The following is a 14244-nucleotide window of genomic DNA, read 5'->3' as shown; positions in this document are numbered from 1 at the left end:
CATAAGCCTGAGAAATTTTCTTTAAAAAGAGGGAGAGAGGCAAAAAGTCATCCTGACCCAAAAAGAGTAGATCTTTCCATTTTCTCTACAGGGAATGTACATGATTCCATTGCCAACCATGCAAAACAAAATATAAGAGGCAGGTGAAGAACATCTTATATTATTTAAGAAGAAAGAAAGAAAACGAGAAAGGAAACAAGTTGGTTACCAAAAGAAATATGTAAAATGAAAAGCTGAAAGGAGAAAAAAAAAAAAAACAAATTCCAGGTTCACATGCTACCAAGCTTTTGGGGTGGTGTTTATTGATTTAATTCTTGCCATGTCAAGAAGGTCCCCAAACAGCTTATCCTCTGCTTTCGAAGCCTTGCCAGGTGGAACATAAGATGAAGTGGGAACCTGGTAGTAAGAGTTTCTCAGGCTATTATCATCTCTGATGGATAGCCCATCCATTTTCTGATCTATATACTGCAACTCTCCATAGCCATATGCTCCCATTTGGTTCCCGTACATTTGTTGAGGATGCATGGAAGCCATCTGGTTAGCTGGCAGTTGCTGTGGATACATTCCCATATGCTGCGCTCCTTGGATCGGTTGGGGATGAAAACCAGAAAACTGGTTTTTGGGAACAACCTGGTTATTAATTGCTGACAAATTACCATTTGTGATTGGCTGAATATACATCCCCACCACGTGATCACTTCCCATATGCTGAGGTCTTTGAGGAAGTGTATGTGTTACAACAACTTGAGTAACCACTGATTGGTGGGGGTACTGAGCACCTGCAACTGGGCTAGAGTCTGCTGCCTGTGCTTCCCATGGTGGTGGTGGTAGTGAACCACTACTCTGGGCACCTTCTCAACATGAAATAAGTATATTAGCAGCAAGAATATAACTATTCACCCAGGCAACTAAGCTTAGATATATCTACATGAATTTGGTAAGAGAAAGACCACGATGATGTATATTAATGATTTGAAATGTGGCATGCTGTTATTATATCTCTCCCTAAACAAGAATGGTGTGTGAGTGTAACAAAAGTAAAAATACTCCAGTTTGTAGAAAAAAGCCTATTACAAACAGAAACGAACCATAGACAGGTAAGTGGCCCTGCTGCTGCCGAACCAGCTGGCCATTCCAGGCAGGACCTGTGCCTTGAGCACATGACTGCTCATATCGAGGCGAGCCCATGTTTGATACACTTCCATTTCCATAAAAGTTATTCTGATGATGCTGCTGAACCAGCTGACCATTCCAGGCAGGACCTGTGCCTTGAGCATATGTCTGCTCATATCGAGGTGATCCCATGTTCGATACAGTTCGGTTCACATGAAAATTCTGCTGCTGCTGAACCATCTGGCCATTCCAGGCAGGACCTGTCCCTTGAGCATACGAGTGCTCATATCGAGGTGATCCCATGTTTGGTACAATTCCATTCCCATGAAAATTCTGCTGCTGCTGAGCCATCTGGCCATTCCAGGCATGACCCATCCCTTGAACATATGACTGCTCATATCGAGGTGATCCCATGTTAGATACAGTTCCATTCGCATGAAAATTCTGCTGCTGCTGCTGAATTTGAGGAGTCAAAGGATCGGTTTGTCCAGCCAAACCAGAAGATTGGATTTTTGGAGAACCAGAGGTACTATTACTATCAGAGAACATATCAATGAGAACAAGAGCATTCTGCTGTGATGCAGGAGTTGTTTGTTGTGGTTCTCCAAAAGGAACAAGGGCCAGTGTGTTATCTGCCTTGGGTGAATAGTCGTCACCACTAAGCAGATCCATTTTGGGATTCACTGCAGCTGGGAGAGTTGAACCATTAGTTTCAGGAGCCACAGGAATCGATAACTGATTAAATGGTTGAGAACTTGCACCATTGCTTGAGGTAGATCTGTGAAGAAATCCTGTTAGTTAGCTCAAGCTACTGCAAACATCTAATCAAGGGATTTAGATAACCCAGTATATAATGAACTTCAATGTCAATCCTAGCAGCTTAAAATTGGATAAGCAATTTCAGTCACTCCCAACAGAGAGAAACAGACTACTAATAACTAGTTCTAAGAATGCTGAAAAGGTTTCCAACTTCAACTAGTCAAGCATCAACAATGAAAATCTAGTGTGATAATTCTACCGAGGACTCTTCCAAACAAATAAATCAAATAGCAGAAAGAAACAGGTAATCCGAGTACCAGGATGCTGAGGACAAGAGCATGATTAGTTAGCACCAGTAAAGATTAGGACATGCAGCACATGCAATTTATTATTCTATCATTTCCTGTAGTGACACAAAAAAATCAATAATTCTAGTTACCACATTCCTGCATATAATAATCTAGACCAAAAAAGGCTAATTACCTCCCATCAGAGCGCTTGCTGCTATCACCTGTATTGAGTAGGGGACCATCAACATTCGCAAGCTCTTTTGCAGGTTCAGGCTTAGGTTTGCCTACTTGAGAAGAAGTTGCTGAAGCTAATTCTTCATGTTTTGCCAGTAATCGCTGCAAATCATCATTCAATGCTAAACCTTGACATAGTAGTGACTCATCCCTAAAAGAGATAAAGAATCAAACCTAAGATGTTCTGAATATAGAAACATTGCAATGAATTCTGTACTATTCCATAAAGGTAAAAAACAAAATAACAACGCAACTCATACGCCATACATGCCTGAATAAGTGACTATATCACGGAAATTTAATTGGAATGCACATAAAGATATTCATTGAGGTACTCAAAGAGAGGTAAAAATCCTTCACAGGCTGCTTTGGCATCTTGTCCCATAGAACCAAGACATTATAAGTGAAAAAAAAAAAACAGTCCTTTGGTTTCAACACTCATCGTGAACTCACTCCTTCAAATTGGTCAAGCATTTTATCAAGCATATTGAAATAACACACTAAGTCTAGGCAGTACAAACAGAAATCATAAATGAACACACAGAACAAGAATGGCAGGAACATGGAAATAGATGAGAACAAAGAGTCATCGACTTATAACACAATTACTAAGGGCCACTGGGAAATTATAGTAAAAGTGAGTATCCTTACGATGTGGAATTAACAAGGTGTACAACTCTTAATTTGTAAGTACGGCACTGATCCACTAAGTCAGCAATAACCTCCTGCCTAAGTCCCTGAAATTGTAGACAAAATAAGCAAATCGAAAATGAATCTAAAAGAAACAGAAATTCATTAAAGATTAGAAGAGGTTAAGCGACATGAAACTTCATGGCTTCATTAGCAGCTTTTAATCATAAGAGCTGGAAAAACATAAAGTTTACACAGAAACAGGTTCACATACTGATGAATTTGAGCATTGACAACGAAATTATTACACAAATGTCAGTTATATCAAGACTTCAATAGTCGCTTTAAATCGGTAAATCAGTTATTGACTTGTCACTTGGAAACTACATCATTATGCTTGTGGGAAGTGTCATTTTAGCAAGTAAACAAAATGCCTTCCTTTCTATTTCAAATTGTGGACAATACCTCCTTGTTCCCAGGAGCTAAAGCATTTAGCATTTCTGCAAGGACATCCATAATACCTCGTGCGTTCTGAATTTCTGTCAAACTAATAAATTAACTCCAGTTAAAAGAAGACCAGATGCAGTGAATAAGTGATAATATACCATGGACACAGTGAATTGGCAAAATAAAGTCACTATAAATAATGGAACAGAATAAGAGCAAACTGAGAAATTAAAACAAATAGGAAATTTTAACTGACAAGGCCCTAGTTCTCTCTAAAAAAGGTCCATTTAAGGGGTGAATAAGAGGTTTGCCTTGACAATTACTCCTTAATACATTAGAAAATATTAAAAATTAGCCATACGCACCAAATAGAATGGAAGAGTCTCCTTATTAATGAAAACCCACTTTGACATATGTCAATAAGATTTGTAATTTATTTGTTAGATAATGATAATAAGAATTTATTATGAGCATCAGACTTTCACTTAAACAGATTACTGTACCACAATTTCTAAACCGAACATCATAAAGGGAAGGGTTTTTTTTTTTTTTTCTGAAAAAGAAACATAGGCCACGATAGAATTTAATACTAATAATGGTAAACACGAACAATCAACATGTTTTTACCACTCAAATGACTGAGGAACAACAAAATTACCTCAGGCTTAGGAACTCAGGCTTTGCAGAAGGCTCAGCCGTCTCTTGCTGACCAGAATTGCGAATGTTTTGGGGATAAGAAGACAAAGGTTGTGTTTGAGGAGGAGTAAATACAGGTGCGGACCTCTCGGATCTCGGGGGGAATACTGCCCCAGCACGCTGAAACAATATATCAGTTAGGCTCAGAGAAGAAGGGGGGAAAAGGAAGGAATCCCAAGAATACAATGACAGGGCATGAATTTAAGGGATGGTATATGAGAAACAGATCCCAAGAAAGCATATCTCATACAGTTAGAGGTGAGAGGCCTCAACAGACATACCAACAACTCCTGATACGCAACATAATATTGTGGATATCTTGCCCTCGCTCCTCCAAATGCTTCTTGCCAAGTGTCAATCAGAGTCAATATCTTCTCTTTCACATAAAAATCAGGCTACATGAGCAGCACAAAAGCTAAGAACAAGTTTACTACAAGAAAATAAATAGAAAATGGGAGTTAAAATTATTTCCTACCTTTTTCTTGACTATTCTGACCATGTCGTGAAGAATACCTCTCTCTGCAACATGCATATGGACAATGTCCCCACAGTTTTTTATGATAGTCTCTAGTAGCTAGAACATAGGAAGTAAATAATTTAAACAAGTTTAATTCTATGCATGTACAAGGTGGTAAAAAATGACGAAAGCAGCACTGATATATATCCAGGGATTAGAAGAAATCAATGCAAGAAGTTTTCAGGATCTTACAGTTAGTGCAAGAAGTTGAACTTTAGAATTTTTACTTCCGAGCTTCTTTTTTATGCCTTTAATGACATCTTTCGCTTGCCTGATAAATAACCATCATATTTAAACACTCAACGTGATTAGGCACAATACTCCCCTGAGGGGACAAAATTGGAAAAGAAAAGCCAACATTAACCAGTAAATGGAATCTATAAGTTTTGACCCTTTGTGCTTGACAATAACTTGCATTAACTAAAAATCAACCAGAAATAATTACCAAGATAGAACTTATTTTGAACATGTAATGAACAACCAGATAAAATGACCAACCATTAAGCTGAACATGTAAATGTGACTTCACTCTAGTTCATATTTGGGAAATGAAATTTAAGCATCAGGATAATCAGGACACAACCAACAAAATCTTTCAACGGAGAGCAAAGTAGTCGAGTCTCTAACACCAGTCTATATCGGCATGAAATTACGACCTCTAACGATAAATAAAAGCCATATTAAAGTGCAGTGTTATCGATCAAATACGAACAAAGAAAAACGCAAAAGCACATTGATCAATCCTGATAAGCTTCCTAAACCAAATCTCTATAAATTTACAAGCGATAAAAGGGGAAAAAAAAGTAAAATCAAATCGAGTACTGAAACAAGAAACAACACAAGAATCACAATCTTCAAATTTATTATTTATTATCAATTCAAAAGTGATCATCAGTAGAGTCATAAGAGCAATAATAACTTCTCAAAAAAAAGACGAGAGCTTGGAATCCAGGGTGACACATACCCAGGGTCCTGATTAAGCATGTCGCAGATCTCAATATTCCTCGCCCAATCAGGCCCTACCAGCAAGTCGTTCGTTGCTCTCTCCACCATAGAGTTCACCATCTTCGTTCTCGGCTTCTCGCACACACAAAAAAAAACAAAGAAAAAAGAAAAGAAGGATGAATCCGATTCCAATCACCGTCTTGCGAGATTGCAACGAACTGCAGAATACTACGGAGAGTCCTTCGAAACACTTCTTTATGTATAAAAAATAAAAAATAAATCAAACAGTACAAAAATCGGCAGTACTATCTTTCCCCGTCTCTCTCTTCCCTCCTTGCTTCTCTCGCCTTTCTCTCTCCCTATCTAAGATTAAATCAAATATATATTTTTTGCCGTTGAGAACAAATATTTTTTTTCTCCATTTTTTAAATTATTTCAATTATTTGGGTGGTGAAGAGAAAAAGGAAAGACCAACCAAAAATTGCCACGTGTCATTAAGTGGAAGCATGGTCTTGGGCCAGTACACGTGTCGATAGGGAAATACCGGTAATTTTGTTAACCGCTTACATCAAACGGTTTTTTATCGTTTACTGGACTTCGTGTTTCGCGCGGGATATTTGTGCCAATGCACGATGTCGTTTTAAGCATATTGAACTTTGAAAGAAACTACCCTTACGTTACCTAGCGGGAATAGCTCGTTCTTCACCGACCAACTAGAAGACAGGTTGGTTTCTTGTAAGTTACAACTTACGACTATAAACTTTTTTTTTTTCAGTTTTTTTAATGATTGTGACAATAAAGTTTACATCACTATCAAAATCATAAATAGTTTTATTTTTGCAGCAAAAATAAAAATAAGCCCATCGAGTTGAACTCTGATATAAATAACTTTTTATTTCACATTCAACTGTTTCAAATAGGAGTTTTTTTTTTTTAATATGAATGCTTATACTGGAGCTTTAACTTAAGTGAGCTCCTTCTTGTTACTGGTATTGGACCCATATTATTTAAAAATCATCTTGTTGGTAAATTCTATTGTGCTTAATGTTGGTTTTCACCTCGTTTGATGCTGGAAAATTAGGTGATTACAACATTCCTTTGTGTGGAGTGCATACGTCGCCTCCATTGTGTTGGTTTCTTTTTGTTCCAAAGAGGATATCGCCACTGGATTATGAGGGAATTATGAACTTAAGATGTCATCAAAATTGGCACCTCTTTGTAGCCATGTACTCCCACGGTATGCTGATATGCTCAATTGGTTGATTGGTGACTTTAGGAATGGGACACCTTTAAAGATGGTGTTTACGGAAGCGGCGTATTGGGTTGTAGGTTTCAGGTAGCATTTTGCAATGGGAGATGTGTGGCCTTCGTAAGTTATTTGGATAGATAGCATCTGACAATGCCTGACTATCTTTGGGCTTGATTTCATGGCAGGGAACTTAACTGTTATACTGCCATTGTCATGTGAGTTTTCTTCATTAGCGGCCCAAAAGCCTATTTCGAGCCTGAGCCAGATATAAAGAACTAGGATAACACCACACTTAATTGTGTATATATAGTGAGATTCATTACCCCTAAATCTCCATTTTAACCATCAAACAGAATTCTCGTTGGCTTTATTGCTGCAACACGCATCAATAATCTTTTTTATCAAACCAAACCAAATTTTATCATTTATTACAATAAAAACATTAAAAATGATTTTTTTAAATATTTTTACCAAAAACTTTATTCTTCAAATTCCATGCTCATTGGGGAATGAATAACAAACACTAATATAAATTATTTCAGGAAAAAAAAAACACAAATAAAATAATTCCACCCGCTGCGCCGAGTTCCAGAAATGGCGTAAAATTGCTGCTCATAACTGCTCATAACTGACAGCTGAAAGCAACGTAGCACCGCCATCCCCTCCTGAGCTCCTATTGAAGAACCCAAATTTAAAACCCTAGATCAGTGATTATTGCAATTAAGCTGTTCCCATCCCTTGGAAAGTTAGCTCTATTTCTTGATTTCAAAATACACAATTAGGGTTTGAACTTTGAACCCCTTACCTTTTACATTTCTCACATTTTGAGGAAAAACCTAGAGATTGATAAAACCCTAGATCAACTAACCGTAAATTTGAATTCCTATTGAGGCAGGGTTTTCAAAGAAAATATTCCATGGCGATTATAGGCAACGCGCTACGGCAAGCTTTTATGCCGAAGCACGAGTACGAGAGTCTACGGGAGGAAGACAAAATTTGGACGAGGCTGCAGAAACCGATCTTAATAGGCTCCATTGGGACCATTTGCATCGCTGTCTTTGTTTGCACAATTATAAGCTTGAAGATTGTGTTTCCGGAAGATGCTTTGAAGCGACCGTTTTGCGACGACTGGAGACTGCAGCCTTTGCCATTGAATGCGAAAGGAGGAGGCACTGGCGATTCAGATCCGTTTCCGGGAGCATTTTCTTTGACTGATCAAGAGACTATTGATTACTATTGGATGGTTGTGTTTATTCCATCTGCGGTCATTTTCTTAGCTTCGGTTGCATATCTTGTAGCAGGTCAGTCAAAATTCTGCTATTTATGCGTCGTTTCCTTTAAGCGAAATATTGATTTTAGTATTATTGTCCTTTAGATCTTGTTTAGAAAAAGACTAAAAGGTAAAGAACTTTACATTGTGAAAAGGAAACATATCTAAAGATGAAGACTGACTTTGAATCTTGAATGTAGATGATTATCATGGCTAGGAAATTTAAAGATGTCTTCCCTCTAGGCTGTAGTTTCAAATGGATAGGGAATATAGATGCAATTTAGTTGTTAGATAATTCTAATGAATTAAGCTTCTTATTTGACTTGCTCAATGGCATAGGGGGATCTTATTGGCTGTCCGGTCTAGTTTTCGTTGTGGTAAATGGTTGATTTACATATTCAGTTCCAGTTTGGCCAGCTTCTTGAATTTTTCATTGCTTCTATGGTGTGTGCTTTGCATGAATCATGGTTAACCTGTAACTGGTCTTGTAATGTTGACTTTCTTTTCCTTTGTTATTACTAGGTAAAAAACTGGCTCGAGACTGTTGGATCATGAATTTGGAATTGTTTACTTTTTTGTACATGTTCATTTGATGATTTTATGTTTGCTTTATTGAGGCTACTGTTTTCTTTTTTTTTTTTTTTGCTTGATGTTATTTGCCGGTTTATTTAGTGCTAAAAATTTAGTGGGAATTGCTTTGATGTTGGGTCTTCGGATTTTTTGTATATGTTTGATTCTCCTTATCATTTTTATTTATTTTTTGTTATGTTACTATCCTGGCTTGTTGATCTGTTATCTTGATATGACTATGCTTTCTGTTGTCTTACTCTCTAATGGCTTAGTCATGATTCAGGAATTACCGTTGCTTATTCTGCTCCAAATAGGCATGGATGTTTGAAGGTGGTTGAGAATAATTACTGTGCTTCAAAAAGGGGTATGCTGTATTTTTCATTTATTTAATTTAATTTCTTATTGGTTTTGGAACTTTGATCCTTTGTTATAATTCCTTAGAAAATAGAAACTGTTTTCTCACTTCTTGCATTTGGAGGTTTCAAGTAAACCTCTTAATTGCAAAATGAAGTATAAGCTGTGTTGTGAAGCAAATGGTTCTACTTGTTGCAATCTGTTAAGAAGGAATTTGAATCTGTTCTAGGTGCTACTTCATAGTAAATGACCAGCATCTTTTTTCTATTGTTCATCCTTTTGAAAGTTATTAACTATAAAGCTATTAACACATTAGCTGCTTGAATATACTTTCATTTGCTAGCCTAGTTTTCTTTGTAGTTACCTGACTGCTAGTTCATGCTGGTTTTCATCTCTCTATTTTTTATATATATATGCGCATGTTACTTTCATTGATTGGAGTGGATGCTAAATTTCCATACTGAGATCTGCAGGTGGAGTTCGCTGCCTGTCTATTTTGAATGCAGTTTTTGCTGTCATCTTTGGTCTTCTTGCTTTGTTTTTGGGTTCAAGCCTCCTCACGCTAGGGAGCAACTGCTCTTTGCCCTTGTTTTGGTGCTATGAGATTGCTGCGTGGGGGCTGGTGGTTCTATATGGAGGAACTGCCTTCTTCTTAAGAAGGAGAGCAGCTATAATTCTCGATGAAGGAGAATTCGGTAGTCGAACTCTTGGTTTAGAAATGTCGGAGGCTAACCCCTTAGAAGTCACCCCTGATGTGGAAAGGTGTGTTAATGAAGGCTTCAAAGCATGGATGGGATCATCCCTCCTATCATCTGACGAAGAAGATGAAACTGAGAGTTATCACGAAGCGCCTCTTATAACACACACAGGTTCTAACAGGCAGAGAGTGTGATCTTGTATCAGCTCACCAGTGTGGGGAAATTTTTCGTTACTTCGCCATCATAGGAAGATGGGTTCAATTTCAGAGTATGAAAGTTCGAGCTCAAGGTTGCTCACTGAACAAGAAGAGTTTAACTACTGTGATAATTATGATGTTCGGTTGATTAAGCTGCCCATCGCATCTCTCTTCATAGGTGACTTTCATAGCTTGTGTGAATAATTAGCCACAGTGAGGCATTGTCGTTTTATGTTTTGAGCTATATGCGTTTTAACTTTTAACTACACTTTATTGTATAGCTTAGGCACTTCCTGAAATCAAACCAGCCATTCAAAGTTATTCCGATGACAGTTTGGTGCTTATATGACACTTCATCGGTGTGAATTTCAGTATCTTGGACTTAATTAAGCAATATGCTATCATTCTGTGTCAATTGTCAAAGCCCAAAATATAGAACGGGACTGAGCTACTAATTAAGCCATATAACAGCTTTCTGACTCTTTGGGTTGGACTACGATTGGGCCTATGTATAAACCAAAATTTGAAAGCCCAAAATTCTAACATGTCCTTTCTTCATTAAACCCTAATCTTTTTTGTATGTTACTATACTATCGTTCACAGTCGAGGATCCATATCCCAAATCTCTTTGTTGAGGTCCTCAGCTACTATCTCCTTAACATCTTCTAATCTAATTACAGCTAGCTTCAACGATGGCAGCCAACTACGATTACGACGAGGCTCCAGCCACCTACGACGATGCCAACCGCCAAGAGCTCGGCTACGACCCGAACTTCGTTCCCGACTCCGTTAAGTCGTTCGTAGTCCACCTTTACCGTCACATTCGTGAGAAAAACGTGTATGAGATTCACCAGATGTACGAGATCTCGTTCCAAAAACTCTCCGACCGTCTATTCAAAGACACTCCTTGGCCTTCAGTTGACGCAGTTGCTCATTACGTCGACAACGACCAAGTTTTCTGCCTCCTTTACCGTGAGATGTGGTTTCGTCATCTCTATGCTCGCCTTTCTCCCACTCTCAAGCAGAGGATCGATTCTTGGGATAATTATTGTAGCCTCTTTCAGGTAATTAATTACCTTTAATATGTATAAATAGCTTCGGTGGCATTGATTGATTTATTTGCGCTTCGGTTTTTGTTTAGGTGGTTTTGCATAGGGTAGTTAACATGCAATTACCAAATCAATGGCTATGGGACATGGTGGATGAGTTTGTATACCAATTCCAAAGTTTCTGTCAATACAGGGCTAAAATGAAGAACAAAACTGAGCAAGAAATTGCTCTTCTCCGCCAATTTGATCAGGTAATTCAATTCACCGCAATTATAAGAGCTAGGTCTGGACAGTAGTTTTTGCTATTGTTGATTTATGGATGTTAACGTTGTGGGGATCTGAAGTTACTTTTTTTTTCTCTGATAGGCATGGAATGTATATGGGGTGCTCAATTACTTGCAAGCATTTGTCGAGAAGTCAAATATTATTCAGATATTGGAGCAGGAGAAGGAGGGTATTGAACAATTTACTGCTACTGATGGGTATGATTACAGTGGTGGAAGCAATGTCTTGAAGGTGTTGGGATACTTCAGTATGGTGGGTTTGTTGCGAGTTCATTGTCTTTTGGGTGATTACCAAACTGGGCTGAAGTGCTTACTTTCTATTGACATTAATCAACAAGGTGTTTACACCAGTGTTATAGGAAGTCATATTACAACCATATATCATTATGGTTTTGCCAGTCTAATGATGCGGAGGTATGTTTTCTTTTGCTTATATAATGATGTGATTTTTTCTACCTAAAGTTCAGTTCAATTCTGTTTTAACTGACCTTGATAATAATATATAAAAATTTAATTGAAGGTATGTGAAGGCTATTCGCGAATTCAATAAGATGCTCTTATATATTTACAAGACAAAGCAATATCATCAGAAATCTCCACAGTATGAACAAATATTGAAAAAGAACGAACAGATGTATGCCCTGCTAGCTATTTGTCTTTCACTTTGTCCCCAAACAAAACTTGTTGAGGAGACTGTTAACTCTCAGTTGCGAGAGAAATATGGTGAAAAGATGGCTAGGATGCAAAGATATGACGACGAAGCTTTTGCCATCTATGATGAGCTCTTCTCATATGCATGTCCGAAGTTCATTACACCTTCAGCGCCTAGCTTTGAGGAGCCCCTCGTAAATTACAACCAGGTAATGGTTTTATCCTTTTTAGGCAAACTTAAGAATGACTTTGGGGGAAGTACAGTAATTAAAGTACAGAAAGTAAAGTCCTCTAGTTATCGAACATATATAATCATGTCACATAAACTTGCTGTAATCAAGCTTGTTCATATTTCTTTTATTGTTAATAGTTTCCTTGTAAACAATAAATTAATTCTTTGAACTGAGAGGTTCCACGGTTTTCGAATGAAAAGAACACATCTGCAATTTCATATTAGGATTCATAGTAATTTGGATCTTTTAGCTTAGGTCCATTTGATGTTGGTTTATTATGTGTTAGTAAATGGTTAATTTTCCATAATCAGTGTGTCTGTTGTAGCAATAAGCAATTACTGTGCCTTTACGGTTTTCGAATGAAAAGCTCTATGCCCCTGTATCCTAGACCGTGCTTATGTTTGTAGGCTTATTTATTGTTGAGGAAGGGAAGTGAAAAAGGCCATTTGGCATGAGCTTAAGCTTGGTCTTCTTATCTTATCCTTTTTTTTTCTGTGTATGTGTTTTACCACGCAGGATGCCTATAGACTTCAGTTGAAGCTGTTTCTCTATGAAGTGAAGCAGCAGCAGTTGTTATCAGGTGTCCGGACTTTTCTTAAAGTGTATTCAACTATATCCCTAGGAAAGCTTGCAAATTACATGGAAGTGGATGAGCCCACTCTGAGGTTGACATTTCTTTTCATCTTCTTCTCCTGCCTTTTTGTTTTTGGATAATCATTTAGTGCACAGGTGGGGAAGTTTTTCTAATTCCACAAACGGAGTTAAGAAACTGCAACGTGTTATTAATTGATACTTAAAAGAATAAAAAATAAATAAGACATCAGATGGTTTCTTAGCCCCAGTTGTGGAGTTGAACAATTCCACTGCTAATAATAATTCTTTTATTTAAATGTATGCTTCATTTGTTGTATACTGACCTTGTGTCATATTTTATAGGACAATCTTGTTTTCGTACAAGCACAAAACTCATGCCGTTGATTCTGATGGAAAGATTATCTCTAATGCTGATGTGGACTTCTACATTGATGATGTAAGTTAAACTTTCAGCTTATGCAATGTGCTGTAGACTAAAGAGAAAATATGCTTACTAGCAACTTTTTGTTGACATGCTCTCATGGAAAACAAATATATGGATCAATCTCAAGCTATAGCTAAAATATGGTTTTGGATAAATATTATATTAGGCATTTAAAGATTTGGTCCTTGGAGGGTCATTTGGAAAGAATATCCCTATTCTTGAGCCATTGCAAATAACGGTTTGCTGTTGATGCAGGATATGATTCATGTAGTTGAATCCAAGCCAGTTAAAAGATTCGGTGATTACTTCCTGCGACAGATTGTCAAGGTATGGTATATATACAGTGCGCGCACACACACACACACATATATGATTGTATGACCAATGTTATTTGGAGATATGTATCTTGTTGTCTTACTGCTTGAGTAATCGTATTTGGTACAGCTTGAAGGAGTTATAAATGATATGGATCGGATACGTTTGGAGTAGACTTGGCTGCCTACGTATCTTTGCTTTGGATTGATTGTTTTACTTTTACTCGGCAGAAATTTATGCGATATGTATGGCATCTTAATTCCCCTTTTGTCAATTAATGGAATTTTGGTAGCTTCAGATCTTATGTAGTCTTTTAACGGGGTTACTGTACTCTATCACATACGAAAGTAATCAAACGTGGCACGTTCAAATTTGATGATGCAAGTAAGGGCAGAGAAAAAAAAACCCGAGTTAGTTCGGATGACCAGTCTTATTTGATAATAATCTTAATTCAATTTGAGAATTTTGATCTAGTTTTGACTCTTATTTTATTCGAAATTCTGAGTCGAAAATTGACATCTCGTTGTTACAAATTTTAAATTAGATTATTTAAATTTGAATCGTCATTAAATTTGTTAACAATATAATTAAAAATTTTTCTTAGAGTATATTCAATAACTCTTTCAAAATAAATTAAAATATTTATAATTTAACAATTTTTTAATTTTTAAAATTATAATTTTTAGAAAAATGATTGGATTGAATTGAATTGGATTCGAAAGTCA

General features: G+C 37.1%; 3 protein-coding genes across 7 annotated transcripts; 2 read left to right on the top strand and 1 right to left on the bottom strand.

Annotated features, from left to right (window-relative positions):
• Positions 1–53: 53 nt before the first annotated feature.
• Positions 54–5995, bottom strand: LOC107906948 (TOM1-like protein 9). Of its 3 annotated transcripts, XM_041093189.1 has the most exons (11): positions 5651–5995; positions 4879–4957; positions 4645–4743; positions 4451–4564; positions 4132–4289; positions 3492–3573; positions 3048–3133; positions 2356–2547; positions 1875–1891; positions 1089–1802; positions 54–851 (listed from the first exon to the last, which is right to left on the bottom strand). In XM_041093189.1, the coding sequence occupies exons 1-11, from the start codon at positions 5749–5751 to the stop codon at positions 277–279; spliced, it is 2217 nt and encodes a 738-aa protein (XP_040949123.1). In that variant the 5' UTR covers positions 5752–5995; the 3' UTR covers positions 54–276. The 3 variants fall into 3 exon arrangements, with proteins under 3 accessions (XP_040949123.1, XP_040949122.1, XP_040949124.1); XM_041093188.1 differs by having other exon boundaries at positions 1089–1891; XM_041093190.1 differs by lacking the exon at positions 5651–5995 and having other exon boundaries at positions 1089–1891; positions 4645–4688; positions 4879–4956.
• Positions 5996–7343: 1348 nt separating this feature from the next.
• Positions 7344–10815, top strand: LOC107906950 (uncharacterized). Of its 3 annotated transcripts, XR_005913667.1 has the most exons (5): positions 7370–7663; positions 7776–8181; positions 9004–9084; positions 9548–10147; positions 10650–10815. XR_005913667.1 is itself a non-coding variant. In XM_016834111.2 (4 exons), exons 2-4 carry the CDS (start codon positions 7797–7799, stop codon positions 9964–9966), a joined length of 885 nt encoding a protein of 294 aa, XP_016689600.2. In that variant the 5' UTR covers positions 7370–7663; positions 7776–7796; the 3' UTR covers positions 9967–10384. The 3 variants fall into 3 exon arrangements, 2 of the variants coding, with proteins under 2 accessions (XP_016689599.2, XP_016689600.2); XM_016834111.2 differs by lacking the exon at positions 10650–10815 and having other exon boundaries at positions 9548–10384; XM_016834110.2 differs by lacking the exon at positions 10650–10815 and having other exon boundaries at positions 7344–8181; positions 9548–10384.
• Positions 10512–13890, top strand: LOC107906949 (eukaryotic translation initiation factor 3 subunit L). Its single transcript, XM_016834109.2, has 8 exons — positions 10512–11033; positions 11111–11269; positions 11385–11716; positions 11823–12162; positions 12703–12851; positions 13123–13216; positions 13460–13531; positions 13649–13890. Exons 1-8 carry the CDS (start codon positions 10662–10664, stop codon positions 13691–13693), a joined length of 1563 nt encoding a protein of 520 aa, XP_016689598.1. The 5' UTR covers positions 10512–10661; the 3' UTR covers positions 13694–13890.
• The last annotated feature ends 354 nt before the right edge of the window (positions 13891–14244 follow it).

This window comes from Gossypium hirsutum, chromosome D05, assembly GCF_007990345.1.
Source record: "Gossypium hirsutum isolate 1008001.06 chromosome D05, Gossypium_hirsutum_v2.1, whole genome shotgun sequence".
NCBI classification, from domain to species: domain Eukaryota; kingdom Viridiplantae; phylum Streptophyta; class Magnoliopsida; order Malvales; family Malvaceae; genus Gossypium; species Gossypium hirsutum.
Note: the sequence above shows the minus strand (reverse complement) of the source record. Positions and strands in the feature narration are given on the sequence as shown.